The 24471-nt window shown below is 42.1% G+C and overlaps 1 protein-coding gene across 3 annotated transcripts; it reads left to right on the top strand.

Annotated features, from left to right (window-relative positions):
* On the top strand, positions 1–23504 carry herc4 (HECT and RLD domain containing E3 ubiquitin protein ligase 4). Of its 3 annotated transcripts, none has more exons than XM_020481447.2 (25): positions 20–309; positions 2077–2138; positions 2234–2520; positions 2664–2823; positions 3059–3135; positions 6847–7068; positions 7164–7255; positions 12726–12856; positions 13126–13286; positions 13392–13468; positions 13733–13860; positions 13986–14045; positions 14299–14410; positions 14672–14861; positions 18169–18341; positions 18555–18674; positions 18790–18888; positions 19105–19272; positions 19485–19628; positions 19843–20009; positions 21758–21824; positions 21952–22034; positions 22266–22449; positions 22532–22634; positions 22749–23504. In XM_020481447.2, exons 3-25 carry the CDS (start codon positions 2295–2297, stop codon positions 22955–22957), a joined length of 3153 nt encoding a protein of 1050 aa, XP_020337036.1. In that variant the 5' UTR covers positions 20–309; positions 2077–2138; positions 2234–2294; the 3' UTR covers positions 22958–23504. The 3 variants fall into 3 exon arrangements, with proteins under 3 accessions (XP_031679192.1, XP_020337036.1, XP_031679193.1); XM_031823333.1 differs by having other exon boundaries at positions 2669–2823; XM_031823332.1 differs by lacking the exon at positions 2077–2138 and having other exon boundaries at positions 1–309.
* Positions 23505–24471: the final 967 nt, after the last annotated feature.

A 24471-nucleotide genomic window follows, 5' to 3' on the forward strand; every position in this document is an offset into this window, starting at 1 on the left:
AGAAGAGGATGGCTTTGTCGTCACATCCAGTTTCTAAAAACTCTAGAACATTACAGTCTTTGATTACCGTATGTTCGAGTGCTTTTCTTCTGTGTGTATGACACGACATATAAAGCTACAGTCATTAATATGACAGTGCATAGCAAAAGATTTTGGTATGTGGCGCCAGCAGTTGCCTGATCTCAATGACTATCTACATTTTACACCTTCCGAGCAAGTCTGGTCATCGAAATTTTGCTAATACAAGAAAAACATTTCAGACCTTTCGTGCGTGCCATCGTTTGCCACCATTGCATTGGCTAGCAACAGGTAAGCTGAATCCATTTGCGGCACATAGGCGGGGTTTGTCCATATTTATCTATTTAGGCAGCTAGTGTGGGTTAACTGCTAGTTAGCCATATAACTTACCTGTGAAGGTCTGTCTTGATTAACAGCCAGTTAGAACGCAGGCACTGCCGTGCTGCACGCGGACAACTGAACGGTGGATCGCTGTAGCTAGATGGCTAGCTAACGTTAACTAGCTAAAAATGTTAACTAACTAGCTGACTTGTGTCGTGAAATAATAGTACAGCCCGTATAATTGGATGCATCATAATGTTCCATTTTTAGATGGTAAGTTACCTCTGTACTTTGCGGAATGGTTTGTTTAATAATAATATTTCAAATGGTTTTGTTCCCCTGACACTTGCCCTAGAATATTTGTATAATTCCATGTTGTAGAAGCAGATGTCTTAATGTCACATGCACAAGTAACGTTACAGTGAAATGCCTTTCTTGTGAACTCAACACAATAATCAATAAAGATGTAATACTAGAAGAAAAAAAACGAGAAATATGAACTCAATAAGTAAGTATTACATCGTTATTGATTATTGGGTTGAGTTCGCAAGAAAGGCATTTCACTGTAACGTTACTTGTGCATGTGACATTAAGACATCTGCTTCTACAACATGGAATTATACAAATATTCTAGGGCAAGTGTCAGGGGAACAAAACCATTTGAAATATTATTATTAAACATGCCATTCCACAAAGTACAGGGTCAGTTCCAATACAATATTTAAAAAGTGCAGGGATACTGGAGTGATGGCGGTAGATATGTATAGGGGTAAGGTGACTAGGCAACAGGATATAGTATAAACAGAGTAGCAGCAGCTTGTATGTGACTGGGTGTGTAGTCTGTATAAATATATGTGCATGTTATGTGTGAGGGTGTAGGGCCCTGTTAGTGCAAAAAAAAAAACACACACACACAAAAAAATATATTAGGTAATTCATTCAACCCCTTGATCTAATGGGGAACTCCATGGGGTAAACCACTTACTGCACCCATTTTTGGATTATGTTTATGAGACCCATGATAAGACACTCAACGCGCACACCTGACAGAGGCATTCTAATTATAGTGCCTAGCTAGCTACTCTGTCAGAGAAGATTCCAGGCTATCACACTTGCAATGCCATGAAGTCATTTAGCAAGTAGATAGACCTGGACTTATACTTGTGAAAACAACAGACACAACTGACACTTCAGTGACATTTTAACTGGTGTCTATCAACACGTGAGATAAGAATCTGAACTGCACCGCAGTAAAGGTGTTCCAGGCCTTTCTAGGGGATACTAAGCACATTTTCGAGAATAACAGCATACCTCCAGCATTGAGGCCTTTTATATTCATATAAATCATATACAGCACTAGATAAACATCACACATTCATATAAGTTAACAATGAGACATCTTCGCTCATAAAAATACCTCATCGGATCACTAAAATAATGCTTTAAACATTCCTCATCAGCAAAGGGTGGGGCATTCATTCTTCTGCGGAAGTAGCCTAAATGCGGGCCATTACAGAAGTGAGTGAATTATAGGATCAGTAGGGTATTAATCAACCCCAGATAAAAATGGAGGTATCCTCACTGTCATGATTCAAGGGTTAATTTAGTGCACTGCACAGGATGATGTCGCACAAACATCGTACTCTGGAATGCTGTTCTGTGGTCATTCAATCTGTTGTGTAATGTGACAGTATTTACAAGACTATTTCAGTCTGTTTCTGGTGCTTTCCATCACAGATTCCCCAGTCACAGATGGCCCAAGTGTACACAACTTGATATCAGGTCTTCTTTGCCACAACGTATGTATTTCTGGATGTTGACAATTTTGTGCTCCGTAACAGACCTCGTCATGTAATTTATTTGACTCATCGCTGTTTCTCTCATCCTTTCACAGGGACTGTAATCCTGTTGACCTGGTCCACACCAGGAGTGGGGCTAGAGGGGGGGCGGTGGCAATGCTGTGTTGGGGAAATGCTTCCTTCGGTCAGCTAGGTTTGGGCGGGATCGATGAGGAGATTGTGGTGGAGCCCCGGAAATGTGATTTCTTTCATGGGAAGCAGGTGTGTGATATCGGATGTGGCCGACGGCACACCACATTTCTACTGGGAGACGGGACTGTGTACACCTGTGGCTGCAATGACATTGGGCAGCTGGGGCACGAGAAGTCTCGAAAGAAACCAGGTAAGTGTTGCATGCTCCCCTTACTCTAATTAAACCAAAATGGGTCAGTCTAACGCTGTATTTGGTTGAAAACTATCTTTAGATTAACTGTGGTGTGGTAAATCGATGTGTTAAACATGTTAAATGCTTTGTGTTCCCCTTAGAGCAGGTTGTGGCACTAGATGCACAGAACATTGTGGCAGTGTCATGTGGGGAGGCCCATACACTCGCACTGAATGACAAAGGACAAGTGTTTGCATGGGGCTTGGCCACAGATGGACAGCTGGGCCTTGCAAACTTCGAAGAATGTGTACGTGTGCCCAGGTGAATAAAATAATACTTTAAAGTCCTCAGGAAGTTCAAGCATAATCCTGTTCATAAATGATATGCGTACAACTCAACGTGTATGAACATGACCCCATTTGTACCGATACTCTTTGCATTGTGGTATTTAAAAAAATAAAAAAGTGATTTGTGACGTGCCTGACATGCAGTATAGATATATTTCACAACAGCATAATGATTACTTTACTTTAATGGACTTTTTTCCCCCCCTCAGAAACATCAAGAGTTTATCAGATGTAGAAATTGCTCAGGTAGCCTGTGGATATCGGCACTCCCATGCTCTGTCTAGAGGTAAGGGGACATTCGAATAGTCCTTTAAGGCAAAGGAAAGTTCTTAATGCCTTTGTTGACTTGGAAGTTTGACGGGTAGCAAGGAAAAATGAAAGGACGCTCTATCAGTCCTTACCTACTTTCCTTTGCTAAGGATGCACAGGACTATCCTTTGACGGTTTTCAGCAGAACCCAGCCTAAAGATAATTGTGGTAAATTCTCTGAAGCGTTTACTTAACACGATTCAATGCCACTAAATTATCATCATTATGGTGAGTTTGTTCAATACATGTGGATAGATAAATAAAATATTGCTTCATTCATGCTTTATATTTCAGTTTAGTGACATCTGAAAGTGGCAGAAAGCTGCCTCTTTCAAGGAGTGGGACTCTAACCCGGAAGCTTATAAGAAATCCCGCTTTGCTCTCCGACGAACCATCAAACAGGCAAAGCGTCAATACAGGACTAAGATCGAGTCGTACTACACCGGCTCTGACGCTCGTCGGATGTGGCAGGGCCTGCAAACCATTAGACTACAAAGGGAAGCATGGCCGAGAGCTGCCCAGTGATACGAGCCTACCGGACGAGCTAAACTACTTCTATGCTCACTTCGAGGCAAATAACACTGAAATGTGCATGAGAGCACCAGCTGTACCGGAAGACTGTGATCACACTCTCCGCAGCCGATTTGAGTAAGACCTTTAGACAGGTCATCATTCACAAGGCACTTTCAACCTCTCCGTGTCCAAGTCTGTAATACCAACATGTTTTAAGCAGACCACCATAGTGCCGTGCCCAAGAACACAAAGGTAACCTGCCTAAATGACTACTGACCCGTAGCACTTACAGTTGAAGTCGGAAGTTTACATACACTTAGGTTGCAGTCATTAAAACTCGTTTTTCAACCACGCCAAATCTATAGTTTGTTAACAAGAAATTTGTGGAAAGTCGGTTAGGACATCTACTTTGTGCATGACACAAGTAATTTTTCTAACAATTGTTTACAGACAGATTATTTAACTTATAATTCACTAACACAATTCCAGTGGGTCAGTTTACATGCACTATGTTGACTGTGTCTTTAAACAGCTTGGAAAATTACAGAAAATGATGTCATGGCTTTAGAAGCTTCTGATATACTAATTGACATCATTTGAGTCAATTGGAGGTGCACCTGTGTATGTATTTTAAGGCCTACCTTCAAACTCCGTTCCTCTTTGCTTGACATCATGGGAAAATCCAAATCAGCCAAGACCTCAAAAATTTTTTGTAGACCTCCACAAGTCGGGTTCATCCTTGGGAGCAATTTCAAAACGCCTGAAGGTACCTCGTTCATCTGTACAAACAATAGTACGCAAGTATATACACCATGGGACCACACAGCCGTCAGAACGCTCAGGTCAAAGACGACGTGTTCTGTCTCCTAGAGATGATCGTACTTTGGTGCGAAAAGTGCAAATCAATCACAGAACAACAGCAAAGGTACAAAATTATCTATATCCACAGTTAAACAAGTCCTATATCGACATAACCTGAAAGGCCGCTTAGCAAGGAAGAAGCCACTGCTCCAAAACCGCCAAAAAAAAGCCAGACTATGGTTTGCAACTGCACATGGGGACAAAGATCGTACTTTTTGGAGAAATGTCCCCTGGTCTGATGAAACAAAAATAGAACTGTTTGGCCATAATGACCATCGTTATGTTTGGAGGAAAAATGGGGAGGCTTGCAACCCGAAGGATACCATCCCAGCCGAAAAGCATGGGGGTGGCAGCATCATGTTGTGGGGGTACTTTGCTGCAGGAGGGACTGGTGCACTTCACAAAATAGATGGCATCGTGAGGTAGGAAAATTGTGGATATATTGAAGCAACATCTCAAGACATCAGTCAGGAAGTTCAAACTTGGTCGCAAATGGGTCTTCCAAATGGACAATGACCCCAAGCATACTTCCAAAGTTGTGGCAAAATGGCTTAATGAAGTCCAGGTATTGGAATGGCCATCACAAAGCCCTGACCTCAATCCCATAGAAAATTTGTTGGCAGAACTGAAAAAGCATGTGCGAGCAAGGAAACCTGACTCCGTTACACTAGCTCTGTCAGGAAGAATGGACCAAAATTCACCCAACTTATTGTGGGACGCTTGTGAAAGACTAACCGATACATTTGACCCAAGTTAAACAATTTTGAAGGCAATGCTACCAAATACTAATTGAGTGTACATAAACTTCTGACCCACTGGGAATGTGATGAAAGAAATAAAAGCTGAAATAAATCATTCTCTACTATTATTCTGACATTTCACATTCTTAAAATAAAGTGGTGATCCTAACTGACCAAAGATGGGGAATTTTAACTAGGATTAAATGTCAGGAATTGTGAAACTGAGTTTAAATGTATTTGGCTAAGGTGTATGTAAACTTCCGACTTCAAATGTACATGCTACCTCAATTAACCGGCGCCCCCCTGCATATATTGCTCTTTTTTACTGCTGCTCTTTAATTACTTGTTACTTTTATCGCTTATCCGTATTCTTTGAAACCACACTGTCGGTTAGGGGCTCGTAAGTAAGCATTTCACTGTAAGGTCTACCTACACCTGTTGTATTCGGCGCATGTGACTAATAAAATTTGATCAGTGAGGCATGAATGAGGATGGACAGATTAAATCAAACCCTATCCTCTTCTTGCTTTTCCTTAAACCGGTTGTACACTATACAAATTTGGCCCCAATTTAGCAGTCCCAGACAAGTTTTTGAGATCGGAGACAAAATCCCAATGTTGTTGCCTACTCGTGGCATGCGGCCGTCACCGACGCTCGTTTAATGTGAGCGTGTCAGAGACGCAATCCGTGGGCTACCGATCTCATCTTTGAACAGTCCCAGACGCCCCAATATTTTCAAATGTTTCATTTTATCGGCACAAAATCTGCAGTGTGAGATGTGCAATGACAAGTTTGGACAATCAGCAATAGTTAATCGGAGCTCGCCAGAAAAGAAGTCAGTGCGATGATGAAGTTCATCATCCAGAATGTGTATATTTGAGAGCGCGTCGACTAGGCTTACTACTAGCATGCGTTTTGTACTCGCCAAAGTGTCAAATCGTTACAGCTCTGAAGTCCACAAGCAATGTTATTCAATTCAAAATGTTGGCTAGATACAGTATTTCAACACTGTATGACAAACTCTTTCCAGTTAGACATACACGCTTAAGGCTGCTTTGAGCTACATCTGGTTATAGCTACTTAAAATGTTAACACATTGTTTTGGCGAGACAGTGTGGTACGGGGAATCCTCACGACCTAGTAAAGAATCTTGTAGTGTTGTGACCTCTGTCTGTGCCACATCGTTTAGTGTGAGCGACATGACAGGAAAAATAGTTGTTTAATGGGAGAGGCTCACTGATATATTTATTTACTTATTTTGGAAAGTCGTGTACACCCGGCTTTAGTGACTGTCCCTCCCATCTTTACCTTAAACTCTGACGTTTTCAAACGAGGTCAAGGTAAAGTCACTTAGGAAAGGGAAAAAAATATACATCTCAGAAACTATCCAAATGCACCCAAGGACTTCAAACAGAACTAACTTGAATTTCCCCCCAGGGATAATAGACTACTCCAGATTATGCATTCACTTTCTGTCTGGTTTGATTAGACTTAAACAGGGAATTTTCTGAACGATTTGCTTGATTAGGTTTCCCATCTTATATTAAATACTTCAAATCTGTTCCCTTGTTTAGGAGGCCAAGTCTATTCATGGGGACAAAACCGATACGGACAACTAGGGCTGGGAGTAGCTGGACAAGGCATCTCTACTCCCCAAGTCATCCAGTCTTTACAGGGGATTCCCTTCATCCAGATCTCAGCAGGGGGTGCTCACAGCTTTGCCCTCACATTCTCAGGGGCCGTATTTGGCTGGGGGCGCAACAAGTTTGGGCAACTCGGCCTCAATGACAACAATGGTAAGACTGACTAAGCAACTTTCTTGTGACTCAATGTTAATCTGTTTCGAAAAGAAGCCAGAAGATATATAACATTAAACCAAATAATATTTCAGATCGGTATTATCCAGCCCAGCTCAAGTCCCTCAGGTCACAGAGGGTTATCTACATCTGCTGTGGGGAAGACCACACTGCCGCACTTACAAAGGTAACTTCCTCTTACACAGTGAGGTAGTAGTGTACTCTAAGTATAACTACACTTAGTGTCTTCAGAAAGTATTCATACCCCTTGACTTACTCAAAATGATTTGTTACAGCCTGAATTCAAAATGGATGATCGTTTTTTTTTTCTCGTTTTTTTCTCACACCCATCTAGACACACTACCCCATAATGACAAAGTGAAAAAAACGTTTTAGAAAGTTTTGCATATTTATTGATAATGAACCAGTCAAAAGTTTGGACACACCTACTAATTTCAGGGTTTTTAGTTATTTGTACTATTTTCTACATTGTAGAATAATAGTGAAGACATCAAAACTATGAAATAACGTGTATGGAGATTCTTCAAAGTAGCCACCCTGTGCCTTGATGACAGCTTTGCACACTCTTTGCATTCTCTCAACCAGATTTGAGGTAGCCACCTGTAATGCATTTCAATTAACAGGTGTGCCTTAGAAATTACTTTGTTGAATTTCTTTCCTTAATGCGTTTGAGCCAATCAGTTGTGTTGTTACAAGGTAGGGGCGGTATACAGAAGATAGTATGGACTTTTTTTGGTCTTTTACCAAATAGGGCTATGGCAAGAACAGCTCAAATAAGTAAAGAGAAATGACATCCCATCATTACTTTGAGACATGAAGGGCCGTCAATCCAGAACATTTCAATAACTTTAAACGTTTCTTCAAGTGCAGTTGCAAAAATCATATAGCTCTATGAAGAAACTGGCTCTCATGAGGGCTGCCACAGGAAAGGAAGACGCAGGGTTAACTGCTGCAGAGGATACGTTCATTAGAGTTACCAGCCTCAGAAATTGCAGCCCAAATAAATGCTTCAGAGTTCAAGTAGCAGACACAACTCAACATCAACTGTTCAGAGGAGACTGCGTGAATCATGCCTTCATGGTTGAATTGCTGCAAAGAAACCACTACTAAAGGACACCAATAAGAAGAGACTTAGAAACACGAGCAATGGACATTAGACCAGTGGAAACCTGTCCTTTGATCTGAGTCCAAATTAGAGATTTTTGGTTTCAACCGCCATGTCTTTGTGAGACGCAGAGTAGGTAAACGGGTGATCTCCACATGTGTTTCCCACCGTGAAGCATGGAGGAGGAGGTGTGATGGTGTGGGGGTGCTTTGTTGGTGACACTGTCAGTGATTTATTTAGAATTCAAGGCACACTTAACCAGCATGGCTACCACAGCGATACGCCATCCCATCTGGTTTGCGCTTAGTGGGACTATAATTTGTTTTTCAACAGGACAATGACCCAACACACCTCCAGGCTGTGTAAGGGCTATTTGACCAAGACGGAGAGTGAAGAAGTGCTGCATCAGATGACCTGGCCTCCACAATCATCTGACCTCAACCCAACTGCGATGGTTTGGGATGAGTTGGACCGCGGAGTGAAGGAAAAGCAGCCAACAAGTGCTCGGCATGTCGGAACTCCTTCAAGACTGTTGGAGAAGCATTCCAGATGAAGTTGTTTGAGAGAATGCCAGGAGTGTGCAAAGCTGTCATCAAGACAAAGGCTGGCTACTTTGAAGAATGTAAAATCTCAAATATATATTGATTTAAATTATTTTTTTTAAATGTAAGGTTACTACATGATTCCATATGTGTTATTTCAAAGTTTTGATGTCTTCACTATTCTACAATGTAAAAATAAAAACCCTTGAATGAGTAGGTGTGTCAACTTTGGACTTTTACTGTAAGTTTTCACACCACTTTGCTATGACACTCCAAATTGAGCTAATGTGTATTACATTTTTCATCCTTGAGATGTCACTACAACTTGGTTGGAATCCACCCAGCAGCTTTGCAGTTCTAGACACGCTCAAACCAGTGCGCCTGGCACCTACTACTATACCCCATTCCAAAGGCACTTCAGTCTTTTGTCTTTCCCATTCACCCTCTGAATGACACGCATACACAATCCATGGCTCAATTGTCTGAAGGTTTATAAATCCTTTAACCTGTGTCCTTCCCTTCACCTCTGATTTGAAGTGGATTTAACAAGTGAGAAGGGATCATAGCCTTTACCTGGTCAGTCTGTCATGGAAAGAGCAGGGGTTCCCAATGTTTTGTTCAGTGTATATCTGGGGAAGGATATGAAACAATTTCTAGTGTTGATTATGAAATGGAAAAAAATATGGAAATACCAAGACTCTCCCTGGAGGTGACCAATAACCCAATGACAACTCTGACAGAACTATGGAGTTCCTTGGTTGGGATGGGAGAACCTGCCAGTAAAACAAGTCTTTACAGCACTTCACCAATCTGGGCTTTATGGGAGGGTGGCCAGACGGAAGCCACTCCTTAGAAAAAGGCACATGACTGCACACCTGGAGTTTCCAAAAAGGCACGTGAAAGACAGCTCATAAGGTGAAATATTCTGTGGTCTGATTAGACAAAAATATAACTCTTTAGTCTGAATACAAAGCACTATGTCTGGAGAAAACCAGACACAGCTCATCACCCGTCTAACACCATCCCTACCGTGAAGCATGGTGGTGGCAGCATCATGCTATGAGGATGCTTTTCAGTGGCAGAGACTGGGAGACTGGTAAGGATATAGAGAACAATGAATGGAATCAAATATAGGCAAATCCTTGATGAGAACCTGCTTCAGAGTGCAAATGACCTTAGACTGGGGCAAAGAGTATGTTCCAACAGGACAATGACCCCAAGCATACAGCCAAAGCAACACTGAAATGGCTTTAGAACAAGTGTCTCTTGAGTGGCCCAGCCAAAGCCCAGACTTGAATCCCATTAAATCTGTGGAAAGACTTGAAGGTGGCTGTTCACTGTCGCTCCCCATCCTACTTAGCAGATTTTCTCAAGTTCTATAAGGAAGAATGGGAGAAAATCCCCAAATCCAGATGTGCAAAGCTGATAGACACACACAAGACGACTCACCTGTAATCGCCGAAAAAGTTGCTTTCACAAAATGTTGACTCGAGTGTGAATACTTATGTAAATTAGATATTTCTGTCTTTTAATTTTCATTAACTTGCCAAAAATATCTAACATATTTTCACTTTGTCATTATGGGGTATTGTGTGTCAATGGGTGAGGGGGAAGGAGAAAAAAAGGTCATCCCTTTTGAAATCAGGCTGTAACAACAAAATGTGGAATAAGTAGAGGGGTATGAATACTTTCTGAAGGCACTGTGCATTGTTATTTCATTCCTACTGAACAAAAATATAAATGCAACATGCAGCAATTTCAAAGTTTTTACTGAGAGAGTTCATATAAGTAGATCAGTCAATTGAAATAAATTCATTAGGCCCTAATCTATGGATTTCGCATGACTGGGAATACAGATATGCATCTGTAGGTCACAGATACACTATCTATACAAAAGGATGTGGACACCCCTTCAAATGAGTGAATTCAGCTATTTCAGCCACACCTGTTGCTGACAGGTGTTTAAAATCGAGCACACATTCATGCAATTTCCATAGACAAACATTGGTAGTAGAATGGCTTTACTGAAGAGCTCTGACTTTCAACGTGGCACCATCACAGGATGCCACCTGTCCAATAAGTCCACATTTCTGCCCTGCTAGAGCTTCCCCGGTCAATTGTAAGGGCTTTATTGTGAAGTGGAAACGTCTAGGGGCAACAACTGCTCAGCCGTGAAGTGGTAGCTCACACAAGCTCACAGAACGGGACAGCTGAAGTGCGTAGCGCCTAAAAATCATCTTCCTCGGTTGCAACACTCACTACCGAGTTCAAAACTGCCTCTGGAATCAACGTCAGCACAATAACTGTTCATCAGGAGCTTCATGAAATGTGTTTCCATGACCGAGCAGCCATACACAAGCCTAAGATCACCATGCGCAATGCTAAGAATTGGCTGGAGTGGTGTAAAGCTGCCGCCGTTGGACTCTGGAGGAGTGGAAACGCGTTCTCTGGAGTGATGAATCACGCTTCACTATCTGGCAGTCCGACGAACTAATCTGTTTTTTGCAGATGCTAGGAGAACGCTACCTGCCCGACTGCGTAGTGCCAACTAAAGTTTGGTTAAGGAGCAATAATTGTTCAGGCTAGGCCCCTTAGTTCCAATAAAGGGAAATCTTAACGCTACAGCATACAATGACATTCTAGAGTCTAGAATCTAGACGATTCTGTGCTTCCAACTTTGTGGCAACAGTTTGGGGAAGGCTCTTTCCTGTTTCAGTATGACAATGCCCCCGTGCACAAAGCAAGGTCCATACAGTAATGGTCTGTCGATATCGGTGTGGAAGAGCTTGACTGGCCTGCACAGAGCCCTGACCTCTATCCCATCGAACCCCCTTGGGAATGAATTAGAACGCTGACTCCGAACCAGGCCTAATCGCCCAACCTCACTAATGCTAGTGGCTGAATGGAAGCAAGCCCCTGCAGCAATCTTCCAGCATCTAGTGGAAAGCCTCCCAAAAGAGTGGAGGCTGTTATAGCAGCAAAGGGGTGAACAACACCATATGAATTCCCATGTTTTTGGAATGAGATCTTCGACAAGCAGGTGTCCACATACTTTTGGTCATGTAGTGTACCTTAACGAAAAGGTAGGGGTGTGGATCAGAACACCAGTCAGTATCTGGTGTTCTATTTGTCTCATGCAGCGCAACCCCTCTCCTTCGCATAATGTGATCAGGCTGTTTATTGTGGAATGTTGTCCCACTCTTTAATGGCTGTGCGAAGTTGCTGGATATTGGCAGGAACTGGAACACTGTCGTGAACATGTCGATCCACAGCATCCCAAACATACTCAATGGATAACATCTGAGTATGCAGGCCATGGAAGAACTGGGTAATTTTCAGCTTCCAGGAATTGTGTACAGATTCTTGCGACATGGGGTCGTGCATCATTATGCTGAAACCTGAGGTGATGGTGGCAGATGGATGGCACAAAAATGGGCCTCAGGATCTCGTCACAGTATCTCTGAGCATTCAAAATGCCATAAATAAAATGCAATTGTGTTCATTGTCCGTAGGTTATGACTGCCCATACATTAACCCCACCAAACCGCTCGCCCACAAGACATACACCATACACATGGTCTGCTATTGTGAGGCCAGTTGGACATACTGCCAAATACTGCGGCTTATGGTAGATAAATGAACATTTAATTCTTTGGCTACAGCTCTGGTGGACATTCCTTTAGTCAGCATGCCAATTGCCCACTCCTTCAACTTGAGACATCTGTGGTGTTGTGACAACTGCACATTTCAGTGGGCTTTGATTGTCCCCAGCAAAAGGTGCACCTGTGTAATGATCATGCTGTTTTAATCAGCTTCTTGATATGCCACACATGCTTTGTGTGTGTGGAACATTTCTGGTATCTTTTATTTCAGCTCATTAAACATTAAACATGGGACAAACGCATTACATGTTGCATTTATATTTTTGTTTAGTGTACATTCTGAAACCCCTTTCACCTCCTTAAGATTTTGTTTTGTTTCTTTCATAGGAAGGAGGTGTGTTTACATTTGGAGCAGGAGGGTATGGCCAGCTTGGACATAACACTACAAACCATGAGATCAACCCCAGGAAGGTGTTTGAGCTCATGGGAAATGTAGTCACACAGATATCCTGTGGAAGGTACAGCACACTGTCTGCTGCGCTGTCTCTGCTTTCAAATGTGGCACTGGTCTGTTTTAGAATACACAAAGCAGATTCACCAAGTCCATAGTCTCCAGAAAGATTTTGAAAATCATGTGTAGCGTGACGGGAAATACATGCATCTGAAACCTATGGTATTTGGGGGAGACAAGTATTTGGGCTGACATTTCAAAGTTCCTAAAACACTAATATCATAGAACACATGGTGTCTTGAGAAAAATGTGTGATATTTTGTATGTCCTTTCAAGACAGCACACTCTGGCCTTCATCCCCTCCTCTGGAAAGATGGATTCATTTGGGCTGGGAGGGAACGGGCAGCTCGGTACACGCTCCACATCCAACAGGAACAGCCCTGCCCCAGTCAAAGGCCCCTGGGTGGCCTACAATGGCCCGATGCCCACAATCGCAGGTTAGTGCAGGCCCCCTCAGACGGGTTTCACAGGTAAACACTTCAATTTTCTGCATCTGATTTGAATCTTTGATTCAGAAGACTGATCATAACTTTATATTCCAGACATGGAGCAGGGCTGCTGTGTTAAGAGGATCTATGCTGGAGGGGACCAGAGCTTTGCCCACTGTTACACTCCCCAGGTCATTTTTATACCCCACCAGCCCTAATTTATCAAGAGTCCTCATAACTAAGGTTCTGCGCTAACAAATGTTTTATTTATTTTTACATGAGAGAAATTAATACATGAAGTGTTGCCAATCCTATTTGGGGATTTTGGTGATACAGTTTGTAAACATGTCAGAAAGACTTGCACGTGCTGAAAACATGTCAATGCTTTACCGTTTACATGTTCATGATAGTGAAATGGTTGACTTTTTTTTTTTTAATACAATTTATTCTGCTAGAACCCTCTGGTGCCTGACGACATCAGAATACCAGATCCCAGAAGACACATATGCACCTTATCTGCTGATCTCACTCAGAGATGGCTGAACCATTATACACACGGAAGACTCCCACAAGAGATTTCCAAGTAAAATCCTCACTTCTCAAAATACGCTCATAAATTAGAATTAGCTATAGTATGGATGAACAGTGGCTTTTTTTTGTTGGTCCCAGCTAGATTGTGTTGAACACTGTTTTTCTTTTGACTTGTAGCGAGATCGATCTTGTGTTTTCCTCTGCAAGTTGCCTCAATGGAAGCTTTCTGGCTGGCAGGTAATATCAATTCCACTTCACTTTGAAAATGTGACTGAATGTATTGAAATAATACTTTTTTTAAATTGAAGAAGAAAAAAAACTTTGGGAAAGGAGGATACAACTGTCTGCCTTCAACTGAAACGGGACGATCAGTCTGCATGTTCATTGAAGATTTCTGAAGTGTCAACATTTACTCTATGAATTAAAGCTTTTGCTATGTTCTATTGTCATTGATGCATGTTTTACTGAAGAGAACCTCTGTTTTGTGTAGCCATCCAGATCACTACAACACGAGCAGTAAATGCTCAGGGGTGGACATGAACATGGCTCGCCTCTTGTTTCACAGAGTCGTTCAACATGACTATCCAGAAATTGCACAGCAGGTGACTTGTACATGGCTGAGAGTAATTTGATTTTTGAAGTATGGTTTACCAAAAAATATTCATCCTCATGTTATGACATTTGTTGACGCTTTAGCATTGTAGGGTATTCCAATTAGTGGTGGAAATAAAGGGAGTCGGTATATTATAAGTCTGGCTGGCTAAAATGACAGTTATCCACTTAACTACAATAGATGTATGTTTGCCACCCTTCTGTATGAATTGTTATAGCATTAAACATTACACTGTGTTCTCATGTGTCAGATTGCAGCCAGTCTGGAAAAGAACCTGATTCCCAGACTAAGCAGCTCCCCTCCAGACATCGAGGCGCTGAGACTCTACCTCACCCTGCCAGAGTGTCCTCTCTTCAGTGACCCAAACACATACGTGACTCTGGCCATCCCTTTTGCCAAGGCACTCATAAGTCTGAAAGAGGCTCCACTGAAGGTGCTTGGTAAGTTGCTACAGTTGAAGTCGGAAGTTTACATATAGTCGTGGCCAAAAGTTTTGAGAATGACACAAATATTAATTTCCACAAAGTTTGCTGCCTCAGTGTCTTTAGATATTTTTGTCAAATGTTACTATGGAATACTGAAGTATAATTACAAGCATTTCATAAGTGTCAAAGGCTTTTATTGACAATTACATTAAGTTGATGCAGGGAGTCAATATTTGCAGTGTTGACCCTTTTTCAAGACCTCTGCAATCCGTCCTGGCATGCTGTCAATTAACTTCTGGGCTGCTGATGGCAGCCCATTGTTGGGGCGGCAGGGTAGCCTAGTGGGCTAGTAACCGAAAGGTTGCAAGATCGAATCCCTGAGCTGACAAGGTGAAAATCTGTCGTTCTGCCCCTGAACAAGGCAGTTAACCCACTGTTCCTAGGCCGTCATTGAAAATAAGAATTTGTTCTTAACTGACTTGCCTATAAAGGTAAAATAAAAATTATGAATAGTTGCATAATCAATGCTTAGAGTTTGTCAGAATTTGTGGGGTTTTGTTTCTGGGGAGTTTCCTGGCCATGGACCCAAAATATCAATGTTTTGTTCCCTGAGCCACTTTTGCCTTTTGGCAAGGTGCTCCATCATGCTGGAAAAGGCATTGTTCGTCACCAAAATGTTCCTGGATGGTTGGGAGAAGTTGCTCTCTGAGGATGTGTTGGTACCATTCTTTATTCATGGCTGTGTTCTCGTGCAAAATTGAATGCTTTACTGTTGGTATGACACAGGACTGATTGTAGCGCTCACCTTTTCCGGGTGCCCCAAAATAAACTGAAAAAATGACTTTACCCCAGTCCTCAGCAGTCCAATCCCTGTACCTTTTGCAGAATATCAGTCTGTCCCTGATGTTTTTCCTGGAGAGAAGTGGCTTCTTTGCTGCCCTTCTTGACACCAGGCCATCCTCCAAAAGTCTTCGCCTCACTGTGCGTGCAGATGCACTCACACCTGCCTGCTGCCATTCCTGAGCAAGCTCTGTACTGGTGGTGCCCTGATCCCGCAGCTTAATCAACTTTAGGATGCGGTCCTGGCGCTTGCTGGACTTTCTTGGGCGCCCTGAAGCTTTTTTCACAACAATTGAACCGCTCTCCTTGAAGTCCTTGATGATCTGATAAATGGTTGATTTAGGTGCAATCTTACTGGTAGCAATATCCTTGCCTGCGAAGCCCTTTTTGTGCAAAGCAATGATGACGGCACGTGTTTCCTTGCAGGTAATCATGTTTGACAATGATTCCAACTCAATCAGCATGACAGAGTGATCTCCAACCTTGTCCTCGTCAACACTCACACCTGTGTTAACGAGAGAATCACTGACATGTCAGCTGGTCCTTTTGTGGCACGGCTGAAATGCAGTGGAAATGTTGTTTTTTTGGATTTAGTTCATTTGCATGGCAAAGAGGGACTTTGCAATTAATTGCAGTTCATCTGATCACTCTTCATAACATTCTGGAGTATATGCAAATTGTCATCATACAAATTGAGGCAGCTAAATTTTAAAATTAATATTTGTCATTCTCAAAACTTTTGGCCACGACTGTACATTTAAACTCAGTTTTTCACCATTCCTGACATTTAATCCTTGTAAATATTCCCTGTCTTAGGTCAGTTAGGATCACCACTTTATTTTAAGAATGTGAAATGTCAGAATAATAGTAGAGAGAGTGATATAATTCAGCTTTTATTTCTTTCATCACATTCCCAGTGGGTCAGAAGTTTACATACACTCACTTAGTATTTGGTAGCATTGCCTTTAAATTTAAACGGAGTCAGGTTTGTAGGCCTCCTTGCTCGCACACGCTTTTTCATTTCTGCCCACAAATGTTCTATAGGATTGAGGTCAGGGCTTTGTGATGACCATTCCAATACCTGGACTTTGTTGTCCTTAAGCCATTTTGCCACAACTTTGGAAGTATGCTTGGGGTCATTGTCCATTTGGAAGACCCATTTGCGACCAAGCTTTAACTTCCTGACTGATGTCTTGAAATGTTGCTTCAATATATCCACATAACTTTCCTACCTCATGATGCCATCTAATTTGTGAAGTGCACCAGTCCCTCCTGCAGCAAAGCACCCCCGCAACATGATGCTGCCACCCCCGTACAGCATCATGGTGTGGGATGGTGTTCTTCGGCTTGCAAGCATCCCCCTTTTTCCTCCAAATATAATGATGGTCATTATGGCCAAACAGTTCTATTTTTGTTTCATCAGACCAGAGGGCATTTCTCCAAAAAGTACAATCTTTGTCCCCATGTGCAGCTGCAAACCGTAGTCTGGCTTTTTTATGGCTGTTTTGGAGGAGTGGCTTCTTCTTTGCTGAGCGGCCTTTCATGTTATATCGATATAGGACTCGTTTTACTGTGGCTATAGATACTTTTGTACCTGTTTCCTCCAGCATCTTCAAGGTCCTTTGTTCTAGGATTGATTTGCACTTTTCGCACCAAAGTACGTTCATCTCTAAGAGACAGAACGCGTCACCTTCCTGAGCGGTATGACGGCTGTGTGGTCCCATGGTGTTTATACTTGCGTACTGTTGTTTGTACAGATGAACGTGGTACCTTCAGGCTTTTGGAAATTGCTCCCAAGGATAAACCATACTTGTAGAGGTCTACAATTTTTGTTTTCTGAGATCTTGGCTGATTTCTTTTGATTTTCCCATGATGTCAAGCAAAGAGGCACTGAGTTTGAAGCTAGGCCTTGAAATACATCCACAGGTATACCGCCAATTGACTCAAATGATGTCAATTAGCCTATCAGAAGCTTCTAAAGCCATGACATCATTTTCTGGAATTTTCCAAGCTGTTTAAAGGCACAGTCAACTTAGTGTATGTAAACTTCTGACCCACTGGAATTGTGTTACAGTGAATTATAAGTTAAATAATCTGTAAACAATTGTTGGGAAAATCACTTGTGTCATGCACACAGTAGATGTCCTAACCGACTTGACAAAACTATAGTTTGTTAACAAGAAATTTGTGGAGTGGTTGAAAAATGAGTTTTAATGACTCCAACCGAAGTGTATGTAAACTTCCGACTTCAGCTGTATATTCGGTGAACATAATGGAGCAGCAAACTGTTCAGAGAGAGATTAAGTCTGGGTTTAATTGATGTATTAGCAGGTTTTGGTATTTTGAGTGATTATTCAACATATTGATTTCAATCAAAGTGTTTTTATAGATTCTACTATGTGGCCAGGTAAACCTCTTAGTTTATTCGATTTTTGCATCCAAATTGTCTTACGTCTCTTTGCTTTGCTCTGTACTGATCCAGGCAACTGGTGGTCTCAATTCGAAGCCCCAGTCTTCCAGAGGCTTGTGGAGCTGTATAAGGTGGTGGTGGTTTACCTGCTGAAGATGCACAAGGTGGGAGTCCCCCACTCAGAGCAGAGGGTCTTCACCTGCTTCCTGGACACGGCACTCAAGCTTCTGGAGATCCTGCACGCTGTGAGTGTTCATACACAAATCACATACGCCGGATTCACACTATGGGGCCGAGCTGTATGGCGTGATTCAAGCAATACTGTAGAAGAGCATTATTTCTCACATTACTCCTAGTTATAGACGGAACATTTATTGTTTTAATTTTTAAAAATTGTTGCTTTTCCTTCAAATGCCTCAGGGTTAACCATTTTTATTTTATTTTTATTGATCTCCTAGGTGAACGAAAGAGCCGGACATATGATACAGTACGACAAATTCTACATTCACGAGTTGGATGACCTGATAGACATCCGAAACGACTACATCACATGGATTCAACAGCAGATGTACTCTATGGTGAGTTGAGCAAATTCAATACTACGATCCCTGAATGCACAATGTTATTGAGAACCCATGGAATCTCATGCTGTCACTAATATCCTACCCTAAGTTATTGCTTCTGTCCCCTTAGGCTCATGACAGTGCGGTCACCCTCTGTAAGTACCCCTTCGTGTTTGATGCCCAGGCAAAGACCACCCTGCTTCAAACTGATGCTGTTATTCAAATGCAGGTAAGGATGAATGACTCATTCGTTTTTACACATTGAACAAAATAATTGATCGTGTGACAATTTCCATGATTTATCTTGTAGTTGCACCATGACGGTTGAGCTCTTTTTTTGTCTTATGCTTGCTTGTTTAGCTTTTCAAGCACCTTGAGATTTTTCTGTATAATGAAAAGCGCTGTAGAGGTTGAATGGATTTAGAATTAATTCTGGTGTCATTAGATGGCAGTGGACCAGGCACAGCGGCAGAACTTCAGCTCCATGTTCCTTCCCGTGGTGGAGTCTGTTAACCCCTGCCTCATCCTCATTGTGAGGAGGGAGAACATCGTCGGGGACACCATGGAGGTCCTCAGGAAGTCCAAGAACGTTGACTACAAGAAACCTCTGAAGGTTAGCCTGTTTACCCTCTACCATCACACCTGGGTTGTGTTCATTAGGGCACGCTATAGCAGCACAAAAATGAGCATATCTTATCCTGACATCCCCCCCCTGTTTTCTTCCGTTGCCTAACACAACCCTGAACCTGAATTTGTCAGATCAGACTGTTGAGACTGCTGTCCTAGATGTACGCTGGAGTTGATGGTTATGTTTTTGCGATGCAGGTGATCTTTGTTGGAGAAGAGGCGGTCGATGCAGGGGGTGTGCGGAAGGAGTTCTTCCTTCTCATCATGAGAGAGCTCCTGGACCCCAAATACGGCATGTTCCGATACTACGAGGAGTCCAGGCTGATCTGGTTTGCAAACAAGGTACAATGTTCTATTGATACATTTCAGTCTTGTTTCATTCCAGTGAAATGTGCGTTGTGTCCTTTCAGAAAACTCTCTAGCTTTACGTTGACACTTTGTCAAGGTATTCCCAGTAGTGTTATGTTGTGGTATTCTGTTTAAAATCTGAAGTACTGGTATGCTTGGACACCATCCTGGTTGCATTTCCTCACTCTATGGACCATGTTCCTCTCAGACGTTTGAGGACATTGACCTGTTCCACCTCACCGGGGTCATCTGTGGGCTGGCCATCTACAACCTCACCATCGTGGACCTCCACTTCCCAGTGGCCCTGTACAAGAAGCTGCTGAAGAGGAACCCCACATTGGATGATCTTAAGGAGCTGATGCCTGATGTGGGGAGGTCAGCTTAGGGGTCAAGCACCTCGGGGGTTTCCCTTAAGCACTAATGTGGATGCACGGTCTGCTTATTGCTTTCATGGTGCAATAAAATATAAATGGTTGTGGAAGATTCTTGATCATCAGAGGATATGAGAAGGTTGACAAATTGGCAAATTTGATTGTTTCAAAAAAGTTTATTCCAAATTATACACTGAGAATACCCAACATTAGAATTGAATTGCAATTGGACCCCATCAGGGCATGGACTATACAAGGTGTCAAAAGCATTTCATCCCACAGTTGTTAGGTTGGCCGGATGTCCTTTTGGTAGTCGACCATTCTTGATATACACGGGAAACTGGAAAAACACAACAGTGTTGCAGTTCTTGACACAAACCGGTGCCCCTGGAACCTACTTCCATACCCTATTTAAAGGCACTTTAAATATTTTGTCTTCCCTATTCACCCTCTGAGTGGCACACATTCACAATCCTTGTCTAGATTGTCTCAAGCTTTAAAAATCCTTCTTTACCTGTCTCCTCCCCTTCATCTACACTGATTTGAAGTGGATTTAACAAATGACTCAATAAGGGATTGTAGCTTTCACCTAGAATCAACTGGTCATTCTATGTAATGGAAAGAGCAGGTGTCCTTAATGTTTTGTATACTCAGTGTACAGTGCTTTTTGGAAAGTATTCAGACCCCTTGACTTTTTCCACATTTTGTTACATTAGTCTTATTATAAAATGTATTAAATAAATGTTTCCCCTCATCAATCTACACACAATACCCAATAATCAGAGTGAAAACAGGTTTTTAGAATTGATAAATAAAAATACATGTTTCTTTTGTTTTTTTTACATAAGTATTCAGACCATTTGCTATGAGACTCAAAATTGAGCTCAGGTGCATCCTGTTTCAATTGATCATCCTTGTGATGTTTCTACAACCTGCTTAGAGTTTGCCAAAAAGCACCTAAAGACTCTGACCATAAAAAAACAAGATTCTCTGGTCTTATGAAACTAAGATTGAACTCTTTGGCCTGAAGGCCAAGCTTTACGTCTGGAGGAAACCTGGAACCATTCCTACGGTGAAGCATGGTGGTGGAAGCATCATGCTGTGGGGATGTTTTTCGGCAGGGACTGGGAGACTAGTCAGGATCGAGAGAAAGATAGATCCTTAATGAAAACCTGCTCCAGAGCGCTCAGGACCTCAGACTGGGGGTGAAGGTTCACCTTCCAACAGGACAACAACCCTAAGCACACAGCCAAGACAACGCAGGAGTGGCTTTGGGACAAGTATCTGAATATCCTTGAGTGGCCCCGCCGGAGCCCGGACTTGAACCCGACCGAACATCTCTGGAGTGACCTGAAAATAGCTGTGCCGCGACGCTCCCAATCCAACCTGACAGAGCTTGAGAGGATCTGCAGAGAATAATAGAAGAAACTCCCCAAATACAGGTGTGCCAAGCTTGTCACATCATATCCAAGACTCGAAGGCTGTAATCGCTGTGAAAGGTGCTTCAACAAAGTAGTGAGTAAAGGGTCTGAATACTTATTTAATTGTGATATTTCTATTTTATTTTATATGCATTAGCAAAGATTTCTACACACCTGTTTTTGCTTTATCATTATGGGGTATTGTGTGTTGATTGAGTAGAAAAAACAATCAACGTAACAAAATGTGGAAAACGTCAAGGAGTCTGCATACTTTCCGACTGCACCGTGGGCTGTAGTATGAGCAATTGTCCCTTTTTTCACTGAAAACCAGGAGTCTGCAGCAGTTACTAGACTACACAGAGGATGATGTTGAAGACACATTCTGCTTGAACTTCACCGTAGGTTTCAACATTTTTTTACATCAATGTACTTTAGGTAGCTGAATCTCTTGTCTAGAGATGGCAAAGGGTGACGTGTGCAAGGCTTACTAGGAGAAGTCAATGTAATTTGTCCAACTTGTTTCAGGTTACAGTTGAAAACTTTGGCGCCACAGAGGTCTTAGAACTGGTTCCAAATGGCATGGATATCTGTGTTGACAACTCAAACAGGTACTTTTACAGAGTATTCCAAGTTCTTGTAATTGAACTTCTACTTAGCGACAAAGTCGGGCTGAATTGTTAAGTGGATTGATTTGATTCAAAGTTTTTGAACAAATGTGTAGTTCTGTAACAAAATGGTGCTTAATCATGTCTTGTCTGAGTGTCTAAACATATGTAGAGAGCCTCTGAGTGTCTGCTGATGCGTTTCTGAATATTATTTTTCATGGCGTTCCCCCTCAGGCCTGAGTTTGTCTCTGCATACGTGGACTACATCTTCAATAAATCAGTGGCCGCGCTTTTCGAGTCCTTTTTCGCAGGCTTCCACAAAGTGTGTGGTGGCAAAGTCCTGGAGCTGTTCCAGCCCAACGAACTGCAGGCCATGGTCATTGGCAACACCAACTACGATTGGAAAGAGCTTGAAAAGGTACAGAGGTGTCCCCATTTAGCTTGAATGATATAAATTGGTCTTGGAGTGGTACAGTAATGGAATTTGTTTCTTTCACCAGAGCACTGAGTATAAAGGAGAGTATTGGGCTGAAAATCCAACCATTAAGTTCTTCTGGGAGGTGTTCCACGATCTCTCTTTGGAGAAAAAGAAGCTCTTTCTCTGTAAGGCACTCTCTTTGAAAGTATTCAGACTGTCATGTCACAATGCCATGCTAGCAGGGGCTATTTACTGCTTAAATGCTTTTGACACTGAAGTAATGTGTATTGTATTTTCAGTGTTTCTCACAGGAAGTGACCGCATTCCCATCCTGGGCATGAAAAGCCTGAAGCTGGTGATCCAACCCACGGGAGGCGGGGAACACTACCTGCCCGTTGCACACACCTGCTTCAACCTATTGGACCTGCCCAAATACAGCAGCCGGGAGACGCTCCAAAACAAGCTTCTCCAAGCCATAGATCACAATCAAGGTTTCAACCTGGCCTAACGAATGGCACACAGACAATGCCTAGCTCCACCCAGACTGTCACATGCACACGTCTTTGCCCCGTCAACTGACTCGATTCCTGCTTTAAAACTGCAGCACTGTCACTGGCGTGAAATGGAACAGACTAAGCAGCATTTGCAGGTGGGCAAATGGTTATGCAAGAGGCTTGAGTGCTTTCTAATTCAAGGCCAATCTTTGCTTTAATATTTCAGCATCATTTACAGTTTCACTCGTCACCAGTTGAGTTCAAATTCAATTCATATTGTTTGATATTTCTCTTGTAGATTAGCTTTTACCCATGTTTGGATATAAACCTGTCTAAATAGGCCAAAGTTCTGGTATAAAATCTTTGAGCTCAGCTGGCACAAGATAGCACTGTTCATGAATTAAATGAATCTTCTACTTTGGCAATTTCTACCATGAATAGAAATGAATCTACCATGGTAAAAACATGGTATGAATGTGAGCATTTGATGTTGCGTGGAAGTTCTTGGCTGTAAGCCTTAAAACTAGACAAATAAAAAATAAAACATTACAGCCATTGGTATTGTGTGTATGACCAAGTGTATATGAATTTTGGCTTCAACTGTTAGAATGCTGCACTAAAACATTTTTGTGGAAATTATAGGCTAGTTACTTCACAAAAACTTTCCTAACATTACACTAAACTGTAGATAACGCTCACGTTATACATCACTTAATGGATTTCTATTCCACGTGTATGTGGCATTGGGGAAAGTATGATTGAAAAAAAAATAACACATGTAAAGTGTTGGTCCCATGTTTCATGAGCTGAAATAAAATATCCCAGACATTTTCCATACGCACAAAAAGCTTATTTCGCAAGATAATCCAACCACCTGACCGATGTGGCATATCAAGAAGCGGATTAAATGGCATGATCATTACACAGGTGCACCTTATGCGGGGGACAAAAGGCTATTCTAAAATGTGCAGTTTTGTCACTGACACAATGCCAAATGTTTTGACAGAGCGTGCAATTTGGTATGCTGACTGCAGGAATGTCCGCCAGAGTATTGAATGTTCATTTCTCTACCATAAGCTGCCTCCGATGTTTTAAAACATTTTGCAGTACGTCAAACCGGCCTCACAACTGCATACCACATGTAACCACACCAGCCCAGGACCTCCACATCCGGCTTCTTCACCAGCGGAATTGTTTGAGACCAGCCACCCGGACAGCTGATGAAACAGGAGTATTTATGTCTGTAATAAAGACCTTTTGTGTGGGAATAACTCATTATGATTGGCTGGGCCTGGTTCCCCAGTGGGTTGGCCTGGCTCCCAAGTGGCTGGGCCTATGCCCAGTTGTGAAATCCATAGATTTGGGCCTAATTTATTTAAATTGACTGATTTCCTTATATGAACTGTAACTCAGTAAAATCATTGCAATTGTTGCATGTTGCATTTTTATTCAGTATAGAATGCATATTAATGTTGCCCTCCTTTCAACCTCCAAGTGCCCATATATCTGATGTTTTAATCATTTTCTA

The sequence above is a fragment of the Oncorhynchus kisutch genome, linkage group LG4, assembly GCF_002021735.2.
Source record: "Oncorhynchus kisutch isolate 150728-3 linkage group LG4, Okis_V2, whole genome shotgun sequence".
In the NCBI taxonomy this organism is placed as follows: domain Eukaryota; kingdom Metazoa; phylum Chordata; class Actinopteri; order Salmoniformes; family Salmonidae; genus Oncorhynchus; species Oncorhynchus kisutch.